At 43.5% G+C, this 25,683-nt stretch overlaps 1 protein-coding gene across 2 annotated transcripts; it reads right to left on the bottom strand.

The window, feature by feature from the left end:
• Window positions 1–65: 65 nt before the first annotated feature.
• LOC124070221 (rho guanine nucleotide exchange factor 12-like) lies at window positions 66–25,149 on the bottom strand. Of its 2 annotated transcripts, none has more exons than XM_046409906.1 (38): window positions 24,420–25,149; window positions 16,523–16,614; window positions 14,598–14,696; window positions 14,239–14,288; window positions 13,913–13,970; window positions 13,258–13,487; window positions 12,947–13,024; window positions 12,597–12,710; window positions 11,785–11,910; window positions 10,887–11,012; window positions 10,627–10,725; window positions 10,291–10,401; window positions 9,839–9,937; window positions 9,671–9,713; window positions 9,427–9,532; window positions 9,177–9,308; window positions 9,045–9,077; window positions 8,611–8,725; window positions 8,158–8,263; window positions 7,674–7,907; window positions 7,353–7,503; window positions 6,681–6,847; window positions 6,432–6,578; window positions 5,997–6,082; window positions 5,719–5,844; window positions 5,110–5,224; window positions 4,923–5,023; window positions 4,719–4,796; window positions 4,496–4,571; window positions 4,125–4,292; window positions 3,675–3,762; window positions 3,511–3,591; window positions 3,328–3,422; window positions 2,659–2,937; window positions 2,283–2,489; window positions 1,943–2,145; window positions 1,625–1,700; window positions 66–1,522 (listed from the first exon to the last, which is right to left on the bottom strand). In XM_046409906.1, the coding sequence occupies exons 1-38, from the start codon at window positions 24,488–24,490 to the stop codon at window positions 1,509–1,511; spliced, it is 4,380 nt and encodes a 1,459-aa protein (XP_046265862.1). In that variant the 5' UTR covers window positions 24,491–25,149; the 3' UTR covers window positions 66–1,508. The 2 variants fall into 2 exon arrangements, with proteins under 2 accessions (XP_046265862.1, XP_046265861.1); XM_046409905.1 differs by having other exon boundaries at window positions 6,681–6,850.
• Window positions 25,150–25,683: the final 534 nt, after the last annotated feature.

Genomic DNA, 25,683 nt, shown 5'->3' on the forward strand with positions numbered 1-25,683 from the left:
AATAACAACGTGACATAACAGAACATTTTGATCATAACATTTATACAACAGATTAATGCTGTGTGGATACTTTACCCTCCTTTAAAGTAGTTTGTGTTAAAACATTACATGATGGTGAGGTGTAAGGAAAAAAAAAGTAACACAAAACCTTTGATATACAATCACAATTGTACATTATACTCCTTTACGCTGAAAACAGTCCATAAGAATCCTTTCCGTTCATACGGTTTGTTTGGTTCTTTTTAATTCGTTTCGTCGCTCACAACCCAACGCTGTCATCAGTGCAGTCTCGTGGCCAGTGAACATTTGAGTCTTTTCAGTCCAAACATTTAGGTGACGTTTGAATCTGCTGTCACAAACTGCAGGTGGCTTTTATGAGTGGTCTGCTGCAGAAAGTGAAATGACCCTGGAGAAAACCTCCTCGTAATATTTCCGGGGAATAAAAGAGCCTGTTTTTTTGTTTGTTTGTTTGTTTGTTAGGGTTTGATGATGAAAACTGCACTCAGGTTAGTCAGTCACTTCACTGTGACTGAGGGCGGTGCAAGTAAGAAACAAAAGGTCTGAGATGAAGTGAAATTCAATAAATTCACATGTGCAGACACCCTGAAAAGCTTGCAGTGTCTTTTCTTATGGCGTGTGGCTCCAAAAACTCCAGCAGTGACTGAACCTTATTTCTATGTACAAACATCAGCATGCAATGGGGATCTCATCCTAGTAAAAAACGGTGAAGTGAACGTTTTCTTACCGTGGGGTGCCAAACTCCATTTGAAAAATTAACAATTAAAACACAGACATGTCAAGGAGTTTCTGCACCAACCTCCATCTGTCTGTTTAATCTTATGTGCTGTTGGCGAGACATCACGAATTTGGTGAACTGTGGGTAGGCGGAGGTGGGGGGATGGAGCTGTTGCTATGCCACATTCAAGTGCTATAGGAAATTTAAAAGCCAGCGGATAGACAGCATTTCAATTTTATGAGAGGACATTTTGGCTTTCAACGACTGCTTTTCAGAACTGCCGCAAAACAAGGACGTCTATCTTTAAGCATGTTCAAATATGTGCAGCAGAGGTTATTTCTTATTGCAGACTTGTTTTTGGCGCTTACAGCAGTGAGTCCTGAACGAGACAAGCCTACCTTGTTGATCCTCAGAGCAGCATTCAGGCTACCGTCTCAGTCTCTCTTCACTTCTAAATGCTTTCCTGCTGTTCATCTGTGTGACTTCATGCCATTTCACACTCCATATCTCCAGTGTTTAAGCTAATTCATGTGGTCGATATTAGAGCAGAAAGCGACTGAATTGTTCTTGGGTGATTCTACAGCGCCTCTCCACAGAAGGACTTTGAGTTCATAGTGGAACATTCCCTTATAATGATGGAAACGTCTCCCACTGATTGTCACAAATGCCTGAAGCGGGAGATCAGACATTAAGCCTCCATTATTGGACGACATCAGTGTTAAATGGTCAAAAATCCATCCAGAAGATGGAGAAACAAGAAACTTGTACTTCATCACTGAATCCCATCTGAAAAATATCAAACAAAGCATTTGAGACTCACTGCAAAACATACAAAAGACTAAAAATCTGTCAGTCGTTCTCAGTGACGGAGAGGAGTGTGTTTCACACCGTTGTTGTCGTCCGAGTCAGCAGCCGCCGGTTCGCCATGTGCATGTCGCAGCTCGTTGTACTTCGTCTCCACCTCCTGGAAGCAGATTATTACAACAAAACAAAGGTGCAGCTAATCAACCGCTAATCAAACACAATGTGGCGCGTGTTAAAATGACTCAATGAGCAAAAAAAACAAAATCAAGAAGATTAGCTTGTCGACCAGTTCCAGCTGATATTTCCCATCACTTTCTGGGTTTCTTACCTTCAGAAACACTGTGTGTGTGTGTGTGTGTGTGTGAGAAAGCAGCTAACAACGACAGGCTGTCAGACACTTGCCTTCAGATACTGCAGGTCGGCCTGTAGGAGGCGCAGGTGGGTCATAAGCTGCCTGTTGAGGTTGGGGCCGCTGCCTCCCCCTGCCTGTGAGGAGGAGGACAGCAGTTTCCTCATGTCGATGCTGACGTCAGCTCCTGATCCCCCGTCGTCATCGGTGCTGCTCTCCTCGGAGCCTCCGCCGAAATCCAGAACCACAAAACCACCTGGATGGAGAAGCAGAGCGGGTGGATGGGGGGTTAGCTTAGCTTAGCACAAAGACTTGAAACAGCCTGATGGTGGTGACCCAACAGCACCTCCGAAGATCATTAATTAACACACTACATGTTGTTTGCACACACACCGTTGCGTTCGGTTGTGTCAGGAAGTCCGGCTTTCGGTGAATCGGCAGACGCTCGACTCTCATCAGATGCACCCGAGGGCCCCTCGGGGACCACAGGCAAAGACTCACTCAGCTGACAGCCAGGGGCCCCGCTCTGCTTGGTCCCCTCTGAGTCCTCTGCCTCTCTGCTCACCATGTGGTTGAAAAGAATCTGCTTCAGCATCGCCACTAGGAAAGAGACGAATGTGTTGTGTTCTCGAGTGAATGACATCTCGTAGGCTTTTACACTCTGCCAAGGATATCTCAAAACAGAGAAACTACATGGAGAGCCACACACCATTTGCAGGCCATATGCTGTTGTCATTTGGGTGAACTGACCCTTTAAAATGTGACTTACGTGTCCTGAGAGCCTCTTCGCCTTTGGAGGAGGGTTCTGCTCTGTTCTGTTCTTGGTTCTCCTTGGCGAGACCCTCATGTGACTCTTCCTGCAGCGTGTCTGCCAGCTGCCCGTCCAGGAAAGCCTCCAGCTCAGCTTCATCCACCTCCTCCTCATCCTCCTCTTCCTCCTGACTGTCTGCTACGGCCGGCTCCTCTTCCTCGTCTTCCGATTTCATGCCATCAAACGGGTTCGTGCTCGGCGGAGCTTGAATGTCTGGACAAGAGGCAGCATCTTTATCTGGATACAAAGGTTGATAAGGAAAAGATCGTATTTGAAGCCTGGTCTTTATTTTAATGTTGAATAACAAAAATTAGAAATGAAATTTAAAAAGAAGTTTATTTGGCCTGATGTTAAAGCTCTTGACACCAAACTATGACTGAATGGAACTGCGACTGATAATCATTATATTAATTAGTTTTCATTGTATCCTTCAGCTGTGCAGCAAGCAGACAAAAGCTGAGTTTGTTTATGTTTCAGGTGATTTTGTCCGTCCAAAACAAAAAGATATTCAGTTTAAACTGATATAAAACATAAACAAAATCACACTTTTGGAACAAATGGTGAGAATATTTGTGTCTTCATCTGTCACAACGATGCAACTTCTGAACTCCACCTTTCGACGCCTACCTGAAGAATGGATGCTTCCACCTGATGCTCTGTTGGGATCTTTGCTCGTCTTGGACATCCCGTGTTTGAGCATCTCAATGGGATCCCCTTCAGCACTGAAACACGCTCACATTAGAAACAAACAAAGGCAAAAAAACAAAAACAAACCATCAAACCACATCAGCGACGAGTTCGTGGACTCACTCGGACTGAGCTGCAGGCGTGTCTCTGCCGTGAGGTTTGGCCTTCATGGCGTCAGCACGCTGTGTGATCAGACACTGCCACCTGGATGGACGGAGCAGGTGAGACGGCAGGGTGAGACGGAGGACAGAGGTGACGCGCGGCTACGTTTGCGGCGTGAGACTTACGTTCTCTGATCGGACACCGTCTGAGCCATCAGCTCGTAGATCTGAGCCCCGTTTTCCGACATGGACAGCACGAAGAAGGACCTGTTGTCTGTCACGTGACGGTTAAACACAAGACTTAGTGAGAAATGTGCACGCAGGAAGTCACGAACACAAACCACGCACAGACACACAAAACAGGAAGACTAGATGCTCGCGCTGGCGGCTGTATTTTCTGCTGCTGTACACGAACGCCACTGATTTATTTTATTGTGGAAGGTTGTGCTGCTGCATCACCTCCAGTGAGCGATTTATTTTCATATCATACCATTACAGATTACACTTGTATTTTTTTACATGGCTGTTTCCTGTAGTTTCACATCACACAACCATCCCTCGAGTCATGCGGCTGCTGACTGATTCACTACACCACGAAGACTCAAAAAAGCGCTTTGGAGTGAGCGTAATTCTTACCAGTCGCCACTGGACGAACTAAGACGGTGCTGAGTTTGATGACGGGGCTGAAGGTGTGTTTGCAGTCGGCGGCACTCGCCAGATTCTTGCCGTGGAACTTGAGGACCAGACGCTCATCCTGTTTCTGCAGCAAAACCAGGATGTCCTCCAGCAGGATCGTGTACAGCTCTGGAATGAAGGGTAGTGGATGTGTGTGTGTACAGATGCAGCATACAGCATATGGAGGATGTAAATAATCTGACTTGTTGTGTTTCATTCAGCCACAAACTTGTCAAATCTATCAAACTGTTGCTAAGGTTGATGTTCTTTTAATCCGCACATCCTCCTCTTTGCTCCTCTTTGTGTGTGTGTGTGTGTGTGTGTGTGTGTACCAATTGTTTTGTCTTTATTGACTTTCCATGAGAGAGGTCCCTCATGCACCATCTTCCTCTTGGTCAGATCCAGATTCTGCAGGACAAGAATCAGCTTTCAGTAAAACAAAAGACACCAGACAGCTTCACTAACTCAGCACCTCCCGTTTGCTAAGCATCCTGTACCAGACGTACGCCCTGCATGTTCAGAGACTCAGGGACGCAGTGCAGACCGGCGTGTTACCTTCAGCTCCAGGATCATGGGGTTTTCACTCTGTTTGAGTGACGACATGTCTAACCGTCTCTGATACTCCTCCAGCTTCTGTTGAGAAAAAAAGAAAACACGATTTTTAGCTGGTTTTGTTGTTTTAAAGCAGCAAAAAAAAAAAAATATCCAGCATTAGCATAAATGTCACTTTACCCCTAACCGATATTGTCACGTCTGTACCTGTTTGTCCTCGGCCTCTTTGACGGCCTGGTTGACGTGATTGAGGATCTTTTTGCAACATTCTCCGGCTTTCTTCACCTTTTCCCTCTCGTCTCCGTCTTCTGTGGGAACACACACACAACAGTTGCTTGATGTTCAACCAGAACTGCTCAGACCTCCGTCACGTTTACACCTGTGCTGCTCATACCTGTGCACTTGGCAATGTTTTCCAGCATGAGCGGGTACTTGGTGAATCTCTGCATCTCTACAGGAATGATGTCTTTGAGCTGCAGCCTGCGACACAGACGGTTGCTCTCAGCCTCCTGAAGAAACACGATAAGGAGACATCGGCATACAAAAACCGTACGAAACAGAACACATATGGAACAGTGGAAGAACACCATTTGCGCTGCTGAGCTGTTTTGTAATATGTGAGATCTGGCCACCTGCTGAATGTTGCCCCAGACAAGTGACAGTGATAAAGTAACTGATAACTGCTGCTCACTAAACTCTTTGCTGCAGCGATCTGTGGCTGCACAGACCGACGAAGGCCAATAAAATACAAGCAGGTGGGGTTTGAGTTGGGATTATTTTGTCAAACTGTTGTTTCTGAGGACGAGAATTAACTTTGTCTCTCATTAAGCAGTTCACTCTGGCAGTCATCGTCCCCTCATCACAAACAAACGCCTTCGCGCTCTGAATGGCAGGATTCAAACAACTACGATGAGAGAAGGCGGAGAGGCTGACTTCCTCTTGATCAAAATCCAATCAGATGTTGAGCATCACTTCCTGGTTTGTTGGATTGGGTTGTTCTGACCTGCATGAACAAAGAGAACCTCTGGTCTTTCTTCTTCCTGCTCTTGATGAGCTCCAGTGCAGACGGCTGGTTACTGCAGAAAGTTCCCACTGCTCTCTTTATCTTCTCCTCTTCCTCATCACTGAACTGGAGTAAAGACAAACACACACACATGTAAATTTACAAACTGCTGTCCAGAACGTAAAATAAACGGCTTTATTTCTTACTTGACTCACAGATAAATTAATGCTTCACGTTGAGATAAATCTGCCTCCTGCGTAAACTTAAAGTGTTCTTACCCACGCCAGGAGGTCATCTGCAATCTGACCAATCACCGACGTCTCGCTCCGCTTCCTGATTGCTGCCATCTGCTCTGTTAAAGAACCTGTGCACGTACACATTTTTATCCATACGGTAAATTTATTTGTGTTATATGTACAGTAAACATAAAATTCACCTCTGATCTCACACCTGGCGGACGTTCCATGTCACAGACACTTATGGAAAACGCACACATGTCTGACAGACTACACTCTGAAATAATCCATTAACATACATATGTCTTTTTCTTTTATATTTTGTTATATATTGTTCTTATTTTATCTGTACTTTAGTGGATAGTTTCATAAAAACCAACAAGTCTAAGTGTTTTTGCAAAATTCTTCTGCACAGTAGTAGTAGTGTGTGTGTGTGTGTGTGTGTGTGTGTGTGTGTGTGTGTGAGAGTAATGTTACCATGCAGCTGAATGATTTCCTCCAGGTTAATGAAGATGTGTTTGAGGTCTTCTGGGGGGAGGATCCCGTCCCTGTTCAACCTCTGGTAGAAAACACAGTCCAACACCTTCAGCATCCGCAAGTGAGCGCGCTCAGTGTAGAACAGCTCTGATGTCGGACAGACGCAGACATATGAGGGCATGTGCAGTATTGTTTTACTTTATCATTTTCATGTCACGCTCTGATATTGGTCAAGTGTTGGCGACTCACCGTTGATGACTTCCTGCCGTTCGATCTCCTGTGGCGTCAGGCTCACCAGGACGTCTTGGCTGACCAGACTCTGCCAGTTCGGAGGGCCCTCTTCACACTCCATCTCTCCTCCCTGGTCGTCTTCGCTCTGGACGTCAGCTGGGCTCACCGCACCCTGCACCTCCATCCTGCTGCCGGCCGAGGACACAAGAGAGAGGCTGTTTCAAAGATGGCAGCGGCAGGAGAAAGGGACTGATGGGAGATTTAGTGGCACATTAATCATATACGTTTTATCGTTATTTATTTTGATGAATTTCATGCCACATTCTCTCCTACTGTGATGGATTATTTGTCCTGTGAAAGCCATTTATGAAGAGCTGCAAAACTTAATTCACATGCAAACTATTTCTGATTGATAATATGAGTAATTTTTCAAGCAAAAACGCCAAACAAATTGCTCCAGTGTCTGGATTTCCAGACTTTTATTTATCTTGTCAGAAAGTAAGCTGAATATCTTTGAGTTTTGGACTGCACACTCCTGTGAGCTCCACTTCAGCCCCAGCTGAAGCTATTGTTTGCTACTGCTTTGCAATAAAAAACTGTTTATACTGATGTATGTGGTTATCATAAAAGTGTTTAAAGTCGGGCTGCACGTTTCTATTATAATGAGAAAATCCCAAACTCTGTAACTACCTGAAGGTCTCCTGGTCCTCCTCCTGTAGCTGCTCCGAGTTGGAGGGGCTGAAGTCAAACTGAGCGCCGGTCGGACTGAAGACGCCATCCTGGTGGTCGCCAGGCTGCAGGCCCTCGCTCAGTCTGGGCTGGATGCAGAATGGAGACAAATCTGTAGTGTAAAGAGGGGAGCAGAACAATACAGAGAAAATAAAGAAAGTCGAGTTTTAATATGCCAGATTCCATTCAAATATTCATGTATTTTCATTTTTGTCTTTAGTTCACTGATGTAAACCTTGTGATGTTTTGCTAAATCCTGATGCACAAACATGCACATCTTACTGGAGTCTGAGTCGTGTCCGCTGGTATCTGAGGCCTGAGCAGTGGGCGAGCTGTGTGTAGGGGAGGTGGTGGAAGGTAAAAACTGGCTGCTGGTGTCCGATCCCTCGCTGGGCTGATTTCCACGGATCCGTCCAGAATTCGGTGCAGACGAGTTTGACTGCTCGGGGATGCAGAAGGCTGGCTGGGAGCGCTGCTTCGGTGACCGCTGTTTGTTCAGCTCCACGGCCTTACCGACTGCACAACAGTCATGTGCGCAAAACACACGTAAGATAAGACAGGCTTTTATTAGTCCGACAGAGGGGAAATTCCCCGTGTGCATAAGGGTAGACAAAACATTTGTGAGCAAACGCAAAAACCCACCACATTCACAAACACTCCGTGCACTTGTGCGTTTAGAACAGGATTTAACTGGCATTTGTTGTAACATCAGTGGGACATTTTACAGAAAACAAACTCAAAGGTTAAGTGGTCGTTTTCTCCTCACCTGAAGTGGAATCCACCCTGCTGAGTCGGCGAGGAGGGCCGAGGATGTTGGGAAACCGAGGCTTTTTCACCTTCTCTTCACCGTCCTTCTCGGGCTTGATACTCTTCTGCTTGTTAAAATAACACACATCTGCCTTTAAAATAAGCTTTTTACAGGAAATGCAGCATTTCAAACGGATTCTTCAGATAATTAAAAGCATGGCTGATAGTTCATCACATTTCAGGATAACCACATGCTTATTTTACAAAGCGACTGTGTTGAAATTAATGATTCCAAGCAAACTATCAGAATCATCTGTTTAAGATTTGGCTCTAACTGAAGCATTTTATGTAACGTGAAGCACAATTAAATGAGTTACGCACACACACTATAGACAGACAGACGCTAAGACAGACAGGCACGCCGCACGACACCAAAGCATATTTTTGCGTGTTTGTGAACGAGCGATCGGACCTTTATCTTGGGCAGGAAATTGATGCGTGCTCGTTTGTGCTCGAGGCCACGAGGCTCCTTCACTTTCACCCCAAGGTGCTTCATGTAGGTGAGAATCACATACTGCATCGCTTGGCTGCGACATGACAGGACACAGTCAGGACAAAAGCTGATTCTTATATATTGGACAGCAATATTCACAAATCTGTGGGGTAGAACTGCAAATTTCTTTGTGTTATGATGATGCACTGATCATCACAATAATTCTATTACACATAACGACAACAATGATGATATGACGATTATTGTTCTCCAACATTCTTACGATCGCTTTATGTGAGACTCAAGCTCCTGTCACACTGCTGTCTTTTAAGGTATTTTCATGTGTAAAGTGTACATCAGATTCAAACAGAACAGAAACTAAAAGAGACGTCATACTGACTGTCCCGTCTCACCATTTCTCCTCTTCTGTGGGCTGTGACGTCAGTCTGTAACAGGGTAAAGCACACACACAATCAGACTACAAATACAGGAAATGAAAACCCACATGTGCGTGTCTCTGTGGTGGTGTGTGCTCAGGGACTCACAGGATATCGTCTATCTTGGAGAGGATGTGTTCAGCACAGGAACACTCCTTCTCCATGGCCTCTTTTCCTTGCTCTGAGTCCAGCTTAGACAGCTCGTCTTCAGCCAGAGTCAGACCCATACTGCGCTTCTGTCTGCACGCACGGAAACACAACCACGCGGATGACATCATTCACAGGGCCACACAGAGATATGACCTCCTTAATATCAACCTACTGAGATTTAAAGTTAAATCCTTATCAGAATGTTAACCTGAAATCTTCCAGGTTCCTGTGCAGGTCCGGAAGCAGCGTGTCCTGTAACACCTGGCTGTACTGTTTGCAAAGCTCCTCTGGGATTAACTCCAGCCTCCGCTTCTCTGTGCAGAGATACAAAAAAATAGTCAACTTCTTTGTGCATCTGATTAAATCAAATGAAACGACAGTATGCATAATGAAACTACTTAAGAAAGCGGGCACAATAACATGTATGAGACTCAGTGATTTTTAGCTCTTACCCAATTCAGCTGCAATTGCCTCTGGCAGTGGTACTTTAAGATTCTGGGAAAGACAGCCAGAAAAAGACTGAGAGCCATATCAAATACAGACTATTCAATAAGTCAGAAATGTGGTTTAATAGAGAAGAAATTGACTAAGGAGGGGGAAAAAGCAAGAGGAGAACTTACTGCGGTTCGATCCAGAAAGAGTGAGTGGAATTCCAAGAAGAAGCGTCGGCTTTCTTTGGAGCTGGTTTGCTTGTGCATGTCAGCGTAAAGATAACAGAGCTAACAGAGAGAAGAAGACAGAAAAGACTTTTATGTTGCTGTCAGCATTCCTGAGCTCATTTCGTGTTTCACACTGCCTCGAAACACGAACACATTATCTAGTCAAATAGCAGTTTTCAGATCAGTGAAGGTATTCCACAGGGGTCGATGCTTGGCCCGCTCTCTTTCACATTAAAATCGCATTTACGCTCATTCATGTCTCTCTTTCTTCAGCATAAATTTGTATGTACGGTATATAATTCCACCAACACAGCTGAGAATAGCATTATAACAGACAATACAAGTAACCGGCCAAATGCCGACTAATTTAATAGCATGGGTGTCGTTACATGTGTGCGTGTTTGGATATATACCAAAGGTGCAGGGTCAAACTGCGAGACAACATGATGGAGGAAGACTGCGAGGTGAGCCGGCCGAGACTTCAGTAAGTCTACACTCTGAAAAGAGCTACACTCTCCGTTAATCTGCCAGAGAAGGAAACAAGGATCAGTTCAGCAGACTTCCTGAAAAGCCAGTCAAAATGACAGATCGAGACGCACAGCCCTCAGGCACCTCAGATGACAGCATCATTCACTCAGAGCGACTCGCTTATTGTCTCCTTATTTTCATTTTTAAAAATGTTCATTGAGATGAAGATAATGTGGCGTCCAACCAACTTCTTCCCTAAATGGAAACGTTTCTTTAGATACCTGCTCTTGCTGAGAGTCAAAGTAGTCATCCTCTGCTCCGATGATCTGCGGGTTGAGGGGGTAGGGAGGGCCACCCACCATGCACTGAGCACTGGAGTCCTGAGCGATACATTCGCATGGTTATACGCACTGACAGAAGCACGCATGTCGCCATTACAAGCTCAACCGTTTTCCATTGAAAATTTTACTTTAGCTTGACTTGCATGCCTCAGTGTGTGTGTGTGTGTGTGTGTGTGTGTGAGAGAGAGGATTTATGTTACAGTGTCAGGGCCGTCCTCAGTGTCGGGCGAGGAGCAGAAGTCGAGTCCGTCTCGCCGGATGACGTCCGGGCTCTGACAGGGCGTCTCTCTTATGCCTGAGCTCTCTGGGAGGGGACTGCTGTGCATCTAATACAAACAGACAGACGCACACACAAGCATTAATGCGCGCACACACACAGAACAACACAACACTTAAGCCAAATTGATTGTTTAGTCTGGTGCTGAATACTGGGAAATCCCCAGAGATTGGTAAGCAGAACCATTTCATCCCTATTTATAGAAGTTGTGATAAAAAGGACTGTTATTACAAAGGAGTCTGGGTAAGCAGTATTTTCAGAGAGACTTCCTGTTGTATTTAACATCAGATCCTGGGTACTGACACAATATTAGTACATTATAAACAGCGTTTCCTGGTGAACAGCAGCACCACGTACAGAATGAAAAGTTTAAACTGCCACTAAAATTGTACAAAATCATGTTGACATCGAAGCTGTTGGAAACCAGGAACATCCACCTAGAAATTACATACTAATCTCTTCTTTAACTTTTAATTAATTCATTAATTGCAAACTGTCAGAAAATAGTCAGATACCCATCTTGAAACTACTTGTCCTGTCTGATCAACATCCCAACAACCAAACGTGATAATACAGCAGAGGAAATAATTATATTTGTGAAGCTTGAACCAGTGAGCATCTGGCTTTTCTGACTGATAAATTACTTGAACAGTTAATTTAAATCATCAAATCTCCTGTCATTTAAGTTGTGACAACAGGTTCATGGACATTTAGGCAGCTGGCACAGAACCAGAATAAAACCACACTCGAGCCAGTGGGTACAGAGTGCTTCTGGGTAATGTGGTCCATCGCTAACGGCTGTGGTTTGTCATTGTACCCACGGGGTTACTGTTGGTCGAGGGCCCGTCGTTACCGCTGTCACCCTGCGAGGACGGAGTCTGTTCCCTCAGAGGAGACCCACTGTCCCCGTCCTCAGCTTCACCGTTCCTGGACCCCGTGGCTCCATCCTGAAACACACACATTAGACTCTGGTTAACGACACATCAGTCACGATTATCAGAAGAACCCGCACTGACCTGCGTTTGATTGATAGCTCAGCGAAAACTAGGATTATCGCCTTCGTGTTTGTGTGCCCCCACCATGTAGTCAAGTCATCTTGCGCAAAGGAACGCTTGAGTTTCGTCACATGGTGCAGTAACAATCAACTGAAGCTCAATATCAACCATATAAAACCAGTGAGCTTGTGGTGGACGACTGATGTATGTCCGTTAGTCTCAAACTCTTTGTATGTGTTCACACGCTCGGCCAGTAAATGTGATTCTGACAGAACACAAAGAAGCTACAGACTGCGAATCATGAAGGCTTTGCACGCATGTTTCAACCTGGCAGCACAGAAGATCTTCACAATCAGCACAGTTTCAAGGTGGACACCCAAGATTGGTGTCACCAATTCAGTATCTGACCAGATACTGGCCACAATCTGCCCTTCTGTTCCTGAGTCACGCTGCTATATAAAGGACACAAAACGTGACGATACCACCGTGAAGTTTACGTTGGGTATAAAATGTCATCACTTCATCACTTGAAGGAGGCGTAAAAATGTCGTCCGTCTTATAGCAGCATACAAAGTACACAAACGCTGACAGTTTTAACAGACTTTGAGTCATGGTGAGTGTGTGTGTTTGTCCAGCACCTGTGACGCTGATTTGCTGAGCTGCTCCTGCAGCAGAGAAATATGCTTTTTGGCCTCCTGGATGTCCTTCAGTAGTTTGGGCCGAGGGTTTCTGCTGTACTCCTCCTCCTTTGCCTTCACACAAACAAAGCCCAAAGAAGCAGAGAAGAAGAGCCACATGTGAAAAAATATGTCCAAAGGTGAAAGACATTTGATGACCTCTTGACACAGTTGTGGGTCAAATGATAGAAGAAGTAACTGCTAAAAACCATAACCAACATATTCAGGAGTTGGTAACCACACAACTCCCTTCTTAATCACTGTGTCCAAGCATGTGAAGTAATGAAAATCACAAGGAATCATAAACTCACCTGCAGGTCCTGCTGCTCCATGGTTAACTGCTTTTGCAGCATGTCAGCCTTCTGACTGTGAGTGGTTTTGTTCTCAGCCTAAAAGAGGAAACACTGAGTCAGAAATACAACAAGAAATCCATCATTACATAACAATTCCTCTAACACACATGACGTGATTGAAGGCAACATCAGAAACAAACTTTTGTATTTACCTGCACACTGCCTCCACTTATTAGTAACAGCTAAATGTTGTGTGATCACTTGCTCCCAGCGTTTATTTCAGTGGGAGAGCTCTGAAGAGCGGATATTCACATTTTCTTCTTCCTTACCCCATCAGGCAGACAGGAGGCCATGTGCTCCTGGGGGCTGCAGGAGGTGCTGCTGGTCACATGGCTGCGTTGCCCCCCAGCTGGCGGCTCAGGTGAGTGGGCCGCTGAGGGAGAGGAGCCCGGGCCGACATCTGCCCCTTCCTCCCTCTCTTCCTCCTCTTCCTCCTCCAGGGGGATCTGAGAAAGCCCCGGAGGCCTCCCCAGCACTGTCAGGGCTACATAGGAACCCGCTGCCAGGGAGGAGCCATGGGAAAGGAATGAAGGGAGGAGGAATGTGAAGAAGCCACTGTGAAGATCTGAGCACCAAAACCAGCTGAGAGACAGAGCTGAATCACTTCAACACACAGAAGGACAGAATGACACCGCAGCGCTGATGTATTATGTCATCAATTCTGTATTGTTTCTGAGCCAGCTGTACAGACAAGTGAATGAGGAAAGTCCCTGACTCAGTGGGTTGTACAGCATGTTTTGTGGAGCCCATCACAGAAAAAAAATGGCAGCAAGCAGCCAAAGTCCAGGCTGAAACGTGCGGACGACGTCACACACTCGCTTTAGCTTCACTGCTAACAGCGTAACATATTCATAAATACACAGAAAATCACCAAAATTCAAATGTGATACAGCAACATAAAAGATGCCTTTTGTGAATACTTACATTTTATCAGCTTTACAACCTCGAGGTGGTTTGAATGTGTTACTAAGGTCCCATTAACCTGACAACAAGGAGAGAACTGTTAACTACAGGACTGTTAAACAATATGTCATCATTTGTGTAAATTAACAGAGATGTGACATACTGCTCAGCACGTATCACATCATTTTCCCGCTCATACTGGCACCATTAAGCGAATCATGTTTTGGCCTGACATGGCTGGTCCACGTTAAACTCAGTTTTGTGTCCAGATCAGTTTCGTCCTTTAACTCGCTTTCAGACTCAGCGGCTGATCCTGGAAATAAGAAGGACGCACACACAAAGCTCACCTTAATGATCCGATCTCCTGTCTGAACGCCAGCTCGCTTTGCGGCTCCATCTACGCAACAAAAGACAGAACAGGGTCAAAGCTTCTACGGTCGTGTATGATCACCAACCGCAGACTGAGGTCAGTTTTAAACCATCTCAGCGGGAACATGTCTGCATCACGAGGACATTTTGACCTGTTCTCAGTCCTTAAATGGCTATTTAAATGTTAAGACTCAATTTTAAGGTTAGAAAGAGGTTTAACTTCGGGTTAAGGCTGGAGTCCAGGAAAGTGCTGGTGACAGTTTAGAGCTAAGAGCATGAAGTCGAGGCTCACAAGTACAGAAGCACAAATGCGTCTGTGTGTGTGAGCCTTACTTACCTTCCTTTACCAGCTGCACAAACACTGGGTTGTCTCCACTTACGGTCAGCCCAAAGCCATTTTCATCTCTCTGGATTATCACACACCGCTGGACAAGACCTGCCATTTGCACACACATAGACACACATGCAACCAATGTTTGTAAGATGATCCAACATCATCCATCCATCCATTTTCTATACCGCTTATCCGTCAGGGTCGTGGGGGAGCTGGAGCCTATCCCAGCTGACTACGGGCGAGAGGCGGGGTTCACCCTGGACTGGTCGCCAGTCAATCACTGGGCCAACACACAAAGACAAACAACCACACACTCTCACACTCACACCTAGGGGCAATTTAGAGTAGCCAATTAACCTAATTAACCTAACGTGCATGTTTTTGGTATTGTGGGAGGAAGCCGGAGAACCCGGAGAAAACCCACGCAGGAACAGGGAGAACATGCAAACTCCACATAGAAGGACCCAGACCGGGATTCGAACCTGGAACCCTCTTGCTATGAGGCAACAGTGCTAACCACTGCACCACCGTGCCGCGATCCAACATCATGTTTTCATATAGCCATCATTACTGAATGTCATGTTACTCATCGAAAGTGAACCATTTGACAAACTGCTGCCAGTTAAAAAGAAGTGTAAAAGTATTAACCAAAGGAACCAATACAAGGAAGTTTAGTGTCATACTTTTACATCATTTGCCTAAAAGAATCACTTCTCCACACAGGAAGTGACAAATCAAGAAACTGAAACAGAAAATGGTTTTGAACAGAAGCCGACTCTCTTCAACATTTTGCAAAGGCTTTCATCAATTTAGTCGAAAAGTATTTCAAAAAAGAAAACTTGCATTTAATATCTAAAACACTTGATGAACAAATATACCAAAAACAATAAATAAAAACAAAACAAAAAATAAATAATAAAATACAAATGTCTATGGATTCATAACAGAGCAAAGCACCAAATCCAAAGGTGGCATGTATTCAGTCCCATGAGACTTTCTCGCCTTCATTGTTTGGTCATTAACGTTATTGCTCCATAGCTACCACTACTGGTGGTCAAAAGCTTCTCAAGATATCTTTAACCTAGTTATTGCTATTAACCCCCTGCTCTACGGATGGTTTGGGAAACCCCTTGAGACGTGGCAGGAGCACAGCTGATAGCACCAATTTGATTCTAGTGCCTCCATTTGTAAACATATTTGTATTCCTGACGCTCTAACGGCACCAACAGCCTGAAAGACCATCTGCTAGATCAAGACAGACTCCATCAGGGATGTTCTTCCTGTAGTGACTCACTGTCTGCCTCAGTCTGCTTCTCCTATTTCTTCTCCGGAGAGGATAACTGGTTGTCTTCTGGACTCCAGGGTGAATAAAAGGGCAGGATGGATTAATGTCAACCCTGCAATCCAGGCAACCACCCTAACAACTTGTTTCTGGGGGATGTCTGCAACCGCAGCACCTCTGCTTTCCCTTCACCAGCCACTGAGGAAAAGACTATGGGACAATTCATATTTGAAAGCTTAAAGCAAAGATATTGCTGATGAAAACATGAGCCGTAAGAGAGGCATTTAACTTAATTTGAGGAGTAGCAAATAATCATTTTCATTATTGATTAGCCAATTACTTTCTCAATTGTTTATAAAATAATAGAAATTAATCACAATTTCACAGACCCTCAGTTGATATATTCACATTTCTAATTTTGTGCCATTAACTGTTTAAAACATGCAGATATTTAGACAAACTGAAGCTTCATATTTGAGAAGCTGGAATTGGAAAATGCTGAGAAAGTTTTAAAGCAAAAAAGAGTTAAGTCACTTACACTTGGGATTTACAATTTAACCTTCACATTAGCTTTACAAAGTCCTCCACAGACAAAAGGCTGAAAATATGACCACAGAACAGAAATAAAACTGTGTGTGTCTCTTACCTGTTGGGTCAAACTCCTGTTTGAGGGACACAGAGGATTTCTCATGTTTAGGTTTCTTGTCTGTGGGGTCCTTGTTGAGGATGCTTGGGGTCCTAGAGAGAAATATAACAAAGTGAGGACACAAGAATACATAAACACTTCAAATTAAAATTAAGATTTTTGATAAAGTTTTCTAAAAATCACAGATTTCTTTTCTGGCTCAGTGTTATTGCCTTGCAGGACCTTGACATTTTTACACTTTTGGCATTAAAGTGAAAAAATGAGTTAAAATTTTGGCAGGTGGTTTCCAGTCTTTATGCTAAACCAGCTGTAGCTTAATTCTGAACATTCCCAAAATGTAAACTATTGCTTTAATAACATAAAAATGTCAGTGTCCACATACGAGAAATCCCACGGCAGCAGGAAAGATGTCAAGCACTGAAAAGTCAGAATAAAAAGTCAGTCACAATGTGGCTGTACACGTCAGCATAAACATGAACAACGTGTTGCAGCTTGTTAATGTTTATGACGCGACTCTGAGCATAAACTGATTTAAAGTATCGCAAAGTGTTCATTTTGAACACCTTCCCATAGGCCTCAGCGTATTATTCTCCAATCACATCCATGTCTAACTGACTTACAGTGCATCTCCCTCACGGGAGGTGAACCTGATAGTGATAGTTCATATATTAATAGCAGAGGTCCTCCGAGTCCTCCCTACAGCTCCTCCTACTCGTTCTGCAAGAGGGGGTTTTGTTTGTGCTGCTGTTCCTCCCCTGGACAATGGGGGCCCTGGGCTTTTAACAATGGCTCCCACGTCAGAGCCAACTTACTATACTGTGGCTTTGTCGGACAGATTCCCGGAAACAGAGACTAGGGTTTTTGGCTCTGCTCCAGCTTCCTGAATGAGGGAGAAGGCTGGGAAAGAAATGGAGGAGGGAGACGAGAAGGAGGAGGCACACAAGTGTCTTTGAGGGAAGACAGGGGACAGGCCTGAAAAAATTTAACTTAGCTGCCAGAGTGTGTGAACAATCCTGCCTGAACTAACCTCATGGTGGGATATCAGAAATTCAAAATGTTCAGACAAATACAAGAAAGAGAACCAAGAACAGTTTCCTTTGTGTCACCTTCCTGTAAAATGTACCAGACAAAATATTTTAAAGAAATAGCTGATAAAGGCTTTTAGCTCCAGATTTTGAAAGGCACAACCATGAAGAGCAACCAGAGAGTTTAATTATGCCATTCACGTTAGGTGAAAACCAAGACAGTCAAAAACAAAGCCAATGATTCTTTATCACACAAAGTCATAGCAATATGAAAGTACTCTGGGAAGAGTCCCCAGACGGACGTGGTATTAATTTTAGCTGCCCAAAATCCAGAAGCACATGGGAAAGTTTAGGTACGTTAAACAGCGTTTATCAACTCTAATGCAAGCTGCAAATGTTAACAAGACCAGCTAACCAGCTTATTACCTGCAGTACTAAAACGAGCCTGAAGGCCAATTAAGGAGGAATTATTTTGTGGGGTCAAGGATTACATTTCACAAAACTGGTGTATAAATATGAGTCACAACAAGTGAGCTGAAAACTTTTTTTAACGATAGTTAATAGTAGGCACAGTATTGTATAGTTTTCAGGCAAAGTGGAGCTAAAGTTTGATTATTTTGGGATCACGATGTATTTAGTTAGACATTTTACAGTTGAATTGGAAACTCTTCATTACATAGTGCTCTGGTGTACACATCTACACCAAGCTAAGCCTGCATGTAATAAACTAATAATGTTCTGAGAGCACAGCTAGAAAGTACCTAAATGTCATGACAGCTACTGACAGTGCAGCGATATGGCCTGCCTCCATAGAGGTAATTAAAATCTGGTTCAAAAGTTCACCAATCCAGGATTACAAAGTGTTCATGTCCATGTGAAAAGTTCACTGGCACCGCAACAGAAGGGAATCATTAATTTACTTATTGTATTAGTGTCACTTGGTCTGCTGGCTAACTTGTTCAGACTTTCTTCACTTCCTTACTGCACGGTTATCAAAAGAGGACGAAAAACATGCAGCAATCTTGTGCCTCAGATGCCAAAAATACCAGAAAATTCCTCTGGGATGATAGCAGCAAAGGACTCAGCTCCAGCAGGCCTGAGACAAAAACCCACTGAGAAAGAAGCTAAAACTCCACAAACAGTAGATGTCAAAGTTTATTATGAATGCAGCAAGATAAACTGAAATACACATTCAACACTTTTAATCAGCTTTATAGGAAGACGAGTACTACAGACATTTTCACGTCTATATAACAATTTAACATGCAGTTGTTCTAAATTAATGCACCAGTGTGAAACAACTGCAACCGCACTGTTAGACTCCAGTGGTTTAGTTGAAGACCTTCATGTTTGGGTGCTACACATGGATTTTTGTTGCCCAATAAAGTAAATTAGACAAACGGCTTAATGAGAACCATGCAAATGAATTTCATATGTGTTTGTAACTAACTAACAGGAGATAAAGAGTGGACTTAATTGAAATTGTGTAAACCGCACGCAAATTTGATTGACTTTTCAATTTTGATTTCCCAGAAGCCATGCTTTAAGTTTCTTTAAAAGCATATAAATTATTGGTTAAACAATAAGGCTAATATTGTGTATTTTTCTTGTTGTGACTGTCTCTCAGTATTTTCTGACTTTCATATCTGTCTGTGTCTTTCAACCATACAGTGTTTTAATAGTTTTTGGACAATAATGTAACTCTGTTGCCCAGATTGTGAATACACACATGAAACTTGTTCGTGGGATCAATTCAGCGAACTTATCGTTTAGGTAAACAATACCTTCAGCAGTTAATTATTCGAGCTTTTCACAGTGCATATTTTCATGTCTGTCCTATTAATGACTCATAGCACATTTGCATCTGACATCACTTGGCTCCCACTGCTGTATCACCACAAGCGTCCAAACTTAATATAAGCTCGTGAACTCCCAGGAATGATCTAATCAAGCAGCTCGACATGGGCTGTAAAACGTTCAAGACTGTTTGTACAATAGAGTCTATGGGTGAAGAACAGTTACAGGAGTACAGAACAGTTTGTAATATAAATACAGATTTAATTTTCAATATTTTCCCAGACCAGATGAGGCACTGATAAGCTCCTCAGACTCATAAATCATGATTGATATCTTAACAACACATAATTTAAATCTTGGAAGCTATATCCCCTCGATGCCCCCTTTTTGTGGGCTGATTAACGTGAATAACGTACGTCCATTTTCCAGCAGTCCAATCGGAAACCCTGATAACAAAACCCTCAGAGACAGTTTAAAGCTTGAATCATTCATCAGTAAATAACTGCAACTGTTGCGTATCGGCGTGAATGGCTGAGATTGCTCACTGCACAACACATGTTCTTTGACCTGCATGCTATTTGGTCATTTGTCATGATGAAGCTTTGTTAGTCTTCAGTGATGGATATACACAAGTCTAAATCAATCTAAAAGAAACAATTCGAGCAAGTAACGTCGATAATGACAATTACAGAGAGCAACAGGCTGCTAAACTTATTTGTTGCGCTCTGTCATCAGCTGTCAGGCAGCAGTCAAAACATTTGGAGATCTTGGCGAGATTGTGAAAAATGGATAAACCACTGGGATTTAGTCACCAGCTCGTAAAGTGGTTTCTCACATTTGAATTATTGCTAAAATGTTGTGAATGAAAGTGAAATGTCAAGTGATGTACACTTTTGGCAAGGCAGCTGTGGTCAGTGGTTGCCCCCAAATTTCCCTGCTGCCATGTGTGTGTTTGTGTGTGTGTGTGTGTGTATAAATGACTGAATGGGAAAGTGACAGGCAGATCATAAAGTGTTTTGGATCACACACTGCACATGGGAAAAGCATGCAAATATAGTGAAAAACTGTCAGCAAGTAGCACGTCAATTCAAATATAAGTTGATTTATATATTTATATGTACGGATATCTGAGATGTCTCACATGCCATTTGCTTACGTGGCTTTTTTTAAAATGATACTGGATTAAAAAACATAATCCTTTGATAATCATAATCCTTTAATCATAAGACATGACCTTAAAGTCACATAAGGACTTTAATGGCACTGTTTTTACTTTATGAGGGTGCACTTTTATTGTGCATTGTCTGGTGACACCAAAGAGGCGAAAACAAACAATCAGGGTGTATACTTGAAATGAGTCACACTACAATTATTTTATTATGCACACTAATGATGCTGTAACACATTTAAGGAGCCTCCTTATATGATAGAGCAGCACTAACATGTACAACATACACGTCATAACAGACTTCTTAATCTGCTGGGGTAAAGACAGATCATTTCGAGCGTAATATTGTGGTGTGTATGCCGTAGCATGACAGGCTGGTTGGTAGCCATCTTGCACCAATGTGTTGCCACAGTGTCAATCAGAAAGGCCCAGCGGCCTGGTGAGTTCGACAGACATTGTTTAACAGTGATGTCACCCTTTCCCATCAGAGGGTGGCGAGGCGGGGGGGTCGGCAGGCGGGAAAGCACACAGATCAGCAAAACAGCGGGACAAAAGATCAAAAGAGCTGCGACCTGCTGGCATACATCCAAAATCCAAGGATCACCTTTACAGTTAGTTCAACTCTGTGTCACCGTTTTTGTACAAACAAATAAAGGAGACGGCCAGCTTTAGTCGTATTTAAACTGAAGAGCACAGCTGAAGGAGACTCCCATCGCGTCCAAACAAGGGGAGAGACGGTCTGATGGTGGGCTTCAAATGAATCTTAGATGTGTTGTCTGAGCACATCTAAAAGGGAAAGGTGTGAACACCTGCTCTGAACTGCCGCACTTGAAGGCAGGTTGAAAAGCCTCCTACTGGCTGCATTCCACTGCCTGAACGATTTCTCTACAACAACTCTGTGGGCCGGATTTACATGTGTTTATGTCCACATGTTTATAGCCCCTGATTTAGCATGTCAGCAGCTCATTGCACAGTGAGCTCCTGGTCTGATCCTGGGACTGACCCCCACACACTCTCTGCAGGGCAGGAGAGTTCAATAGGTGTAGTTTAGTGGTGAAAGGTATCCAAGATGACAGTTTAGCCAAATCACCTAAACCCCCTAAAGGTGAAACTGAATGTGAGCACACCTGAAATGTCATACTAGTAATCTGCAATTGCACAGAAAAAAAACAAAACTTTAGACAAAACTAGAGGACAGGACTTGTCCTCAGATCTCAGCGATTTCTCTGGCGAGTACAACATTGACAAAACTGTCCAGAAATGTCCAGAGCTGCGAAAATAAAACGCAAGTTTAATAAAGACCTGCGTCTACCCCTGAACTCGGTTAACTCTACTAGTACAGGTGCTGAGCATCCAACAGGACATATGCAGTGTTCCTCAGGACAGAGGGGGCGGTTTTAGTCTTTCCCTCGAGGCTACATGTCCCACGCCGGGGGTTGTCACATCCAGACGGTAAATTATCACAAATGTTAGGAGAAACCTGGCAGGCTGCTCAAACTGAACGCCTCTCACTGAGAAACCCTTGAATAACATCCAAGAGGTGACCTAACCGCTGCTGGAGCTGGCACACACGTTGCCGGGCAACTGAACCCTTTCTGTGTAGCACAGGCATCAGTAACAGCCCTCAAAATCAACAGAGAAGTGTGCTGTTCAGATAATGAAACTCAACCACCTCGTCACAAAAGCATGTTCCTGAAGCACTGAACAGGTACAAGAGGATGCACACTACAGGAGGGTTGAACCTCACGAACGCGTGTTGGATTTGCAGTTGCTGATTTGCAAGTGAAACAATACTGAAGTGAGTCTCGACGAAAACGTGCACGCAGCAAACTGCTCGGACACAGCAAAGACACACAAATACGAGGCAACACGTCGCATGCAGCACAGTGAACGTGTTTTCCCACAGTTTGAGGTTGGCGTGATCAGTTGACATAAGGCTCACACGTTTCAGTCATTTAAGTTCTTCCTTCAGTCGCTCTATGAGTCCACAGTGTTTAGAGTAACCCTCTACTTTAGTACTTGGCAGGCAGCAGAAGTCAACTCCCGCATCAATGTTAAAGGAAAAGTTCAACATTTTGGAAAACACACATATTTGGATGAGAAGAAGAATATCAGTCCAACAAGTGGTGATCTTCTGAAGTGTTGGCACATTTTAAACCCCGTAGAGCACCAGGCAAGCTGCTTCCAGTCTTTATGCTATGCTATGCTAGGCTAACTATGTCCTGACACCTGCTCTGAACTTAATGCAGACATGAGATTGATATGAATCTTCCGTTCTCATTCTTAGAAGAAGCGTTCAGCTATTCCTTTGAGCGGTAATTTCTTTTTCATTTTACAAGCCATAGATGGTGCTTTGGTTTCCATTAGATGTTCCCTTTAAGTCCATTGTTTGGTGCGTGTAATGCTTTCCACTCCACAGTGTGTCAGGATTTTAAACTGTATATGGTCTTTATGGGGAATCTGTGATAGAAACACTAAAGAGAATCAAAACTAGATAAAAGAGGACCGCTGTTGTAAAAAAAAAAAAAAAAAAGGCGAGTGGCTCAGTCCTCTCTGCAGCCTGAAGGTCAAGAAATCAAATGACTTTGTTTGACTTTCCGAGGCAGTCATATGTGCCTTTGTTTTGGCATTTCCTCAGAGGAAACTCACGATTGCTGAGTGCAAAAATACACAAGTGACTTATGTGGGGTGGAATCTGAAAAGCTCCAAGTGAAGCGTTAACCTTTTCAAAAAAAAACAACAAACTATTCACCTCATATGGTTCTTGCAAAAGTGGAGGCCAGTATCTTTCAGCATGGCACCATACAACGCAACATTAGCAAGACTTTAATTTATTTATTTATTTTTCCCTACGCCAGCCTGGCTTTGATAATCGTGAGGAAGTCGTACAATCATTTACTAATAAAATCTGTGACATGCACAGGTTAATGTGAAGTTTAGTTTTTCTACGCTGCAGCCGTTTGCAGTCACAGTTAAGATCATGTTGTCCCATTGGTCCCCTGTGGACCAGAAGAGTCCTGCAAAATAAAGGTCTGATTCAGTGTGTAAGTACTGAGCGATAAGTTTACATCGAAAGGTTTCAATCAGTCCAGCTAGACAAGGAAATTGTCTCAGACGAAGGTATGTGGGACATGGGAACATGTATCAGTGCACATCCTGTCCTGGAGGTTATGAACAGAAGAATGTACAGGAACCTAAATTTAAGATGACCTTTCAGGGGCCACAAGTTACAAATGAGCCGGGAAAGTGCCCCCTATTGGCTATGTATGAAATCACATTCTCTAGTAAATATGGAAAAACCAAGCCCCGTTATGTTCCGTTTTGATTTTAATAAAGGAGACTCTTTTACGAACTCCACTGAGAATTCGGTAAAATTTTAACATGATCTCGATTTCCCACATAGACACACAAGTAAGAGTTTAACTTAAGAGCTCAAATAACTCATCAAAGGCTTGTATCCAGTTCGGTGTACATTCAGCAGATCAAACACTTTTACATTTACTAAAAGTCAACTTTTTTGTTTATGTTCCCCACTGATTCCAGAGGCCGTCGTCTCGCACGGCAATGCCACGTGAAGAGGGCAAACTATGAGAACCAGTCTGTAAAAACTAATGCTCTGAAAAAACTCTGACCTTTTTGTTTTGTCATTTGATGGCCGAATTCACTACAACACAAAGCTAAAGGGTAACATATCGTATAATGCGCTCTGCTGGATATGTATGTTTCCAAAAGGTACGACAGCCTAAAGTTTGTAGAGTTTTATCATAGAGTTTGGCGCGATGCAGTCAGTTGTCTTTCCATTCATGAACCACTTCAGAAAACCACTTAGCTTGACAAACCGTAAACAAACGAGCTGCAGAAAGAAAAGTAAAGACGGAGCAGTTTGTGAAAAGAGCACTGAGCCTACCTGTCAGTGAGTGTTGACTGTGTGACACTCATTGGGCTTCCCTTACGAGTTTCCGAGGACTTCACCCACATAACATGTTCATCATAACTTCTAACTGCTATTTATTAAAACGGTCCCTTTATCTTGTCTCCTTGGTGTCCGTCCATGTCCAGAAACGTCGACGAGTCGTTATATCCAGCACAGAACTTAAACCCCGTTATTCTAATTGAAATGTTTGCTGAAAAATCATAAATTGCTCATGTATTCATTACCAGCGACGCCAGCAGAGCGAAAAATCCACACAGAAATGAAGAAATGTGCTTTAGGGTGTGAATGTGTTTCATTAACCAGCCGCTGTCTGCATCCGCAAAGACATCTGGAAAACCGTAAACGACCGCACACAACTTGTTTTGGATGGTTTGTTTTTCCCCCCCAACTTTCTCGGAATACCTCCAGGTCCAAGCTGAGGATATCTCTATTTTTCCTTAGGAAATACTGCCCTGATGACACTGAAGCCTATTCCTGATGTCCGGGAAGAATTACGTCAAACTTTGGCTCCCAAATGCAAGCTGAACTCTGTTCTATTATTTTCGTCCAGTCAGAGCTGATTTTGAAGCGGTTTCTGCAGCATCCTCTTCCAGGTCTGTTCACTTTAATCCGAACTCATTTGTATGGCAAACTTGAGTTTTTGCTCCACAGTGTGATGCAAATGGAAAAAGGAAATGCCTTGCCCCCTCCCTCCTTCCCCAAAAGAGTAAAAGAGGAGAAAAAGCCACCTTCCATCTCGTTGCGTTCAGGAACTCCTCGTACTTTGCTAAACTCACAGTTAAACACGATGTTGCGGTTTTATTTTACTTTTATTGACAATTATTTTACAGCTGGACACGCAAACTATGGGAAATATTTTCAATTCAATGAAAGACGGCTTTGTACAAATATGCCTATACAGGACCACCGGTGGAAGAAATACTCAGATCAGAAGGAACAACACAAGCTGTCTGAGACTAACTACGGTATCAAATCTAATCCCGTTTATATGTGCTCAATATGCGTAAGTGGCTATAACTGTTGAGTTGTCCTCTTCTGTAACACATTTACACTGCTTGACAGTGAAGTGATTTAGGAGCCGTGGTAAGCTGCCTGCATGAAGTACAGGCCCACTTGTTAGTATTAATTAATTTACAAGCCCCTATTACTCACTGCCATTTGGTTTATGGTCCTTGTATGTGATTTGCACAGATGCAGGCTGAACATTCATGGTGATTTGGCTGCATTAAGAAACTAT

Source organism: Scatophagus argus, chromosome 14, assembly GCF_020382885.2.
Source record: "Scatophagus argus isolate fScaArg1 chromosome 14, fScaArg1.pri, whole genome shotgun sequence".
Classification (NCBI taxonomy): Eukaryota; Metazoa; Chordata; class Actinopteri; family Scatophagidae; genus Scatophagus; species Scatophagus argus.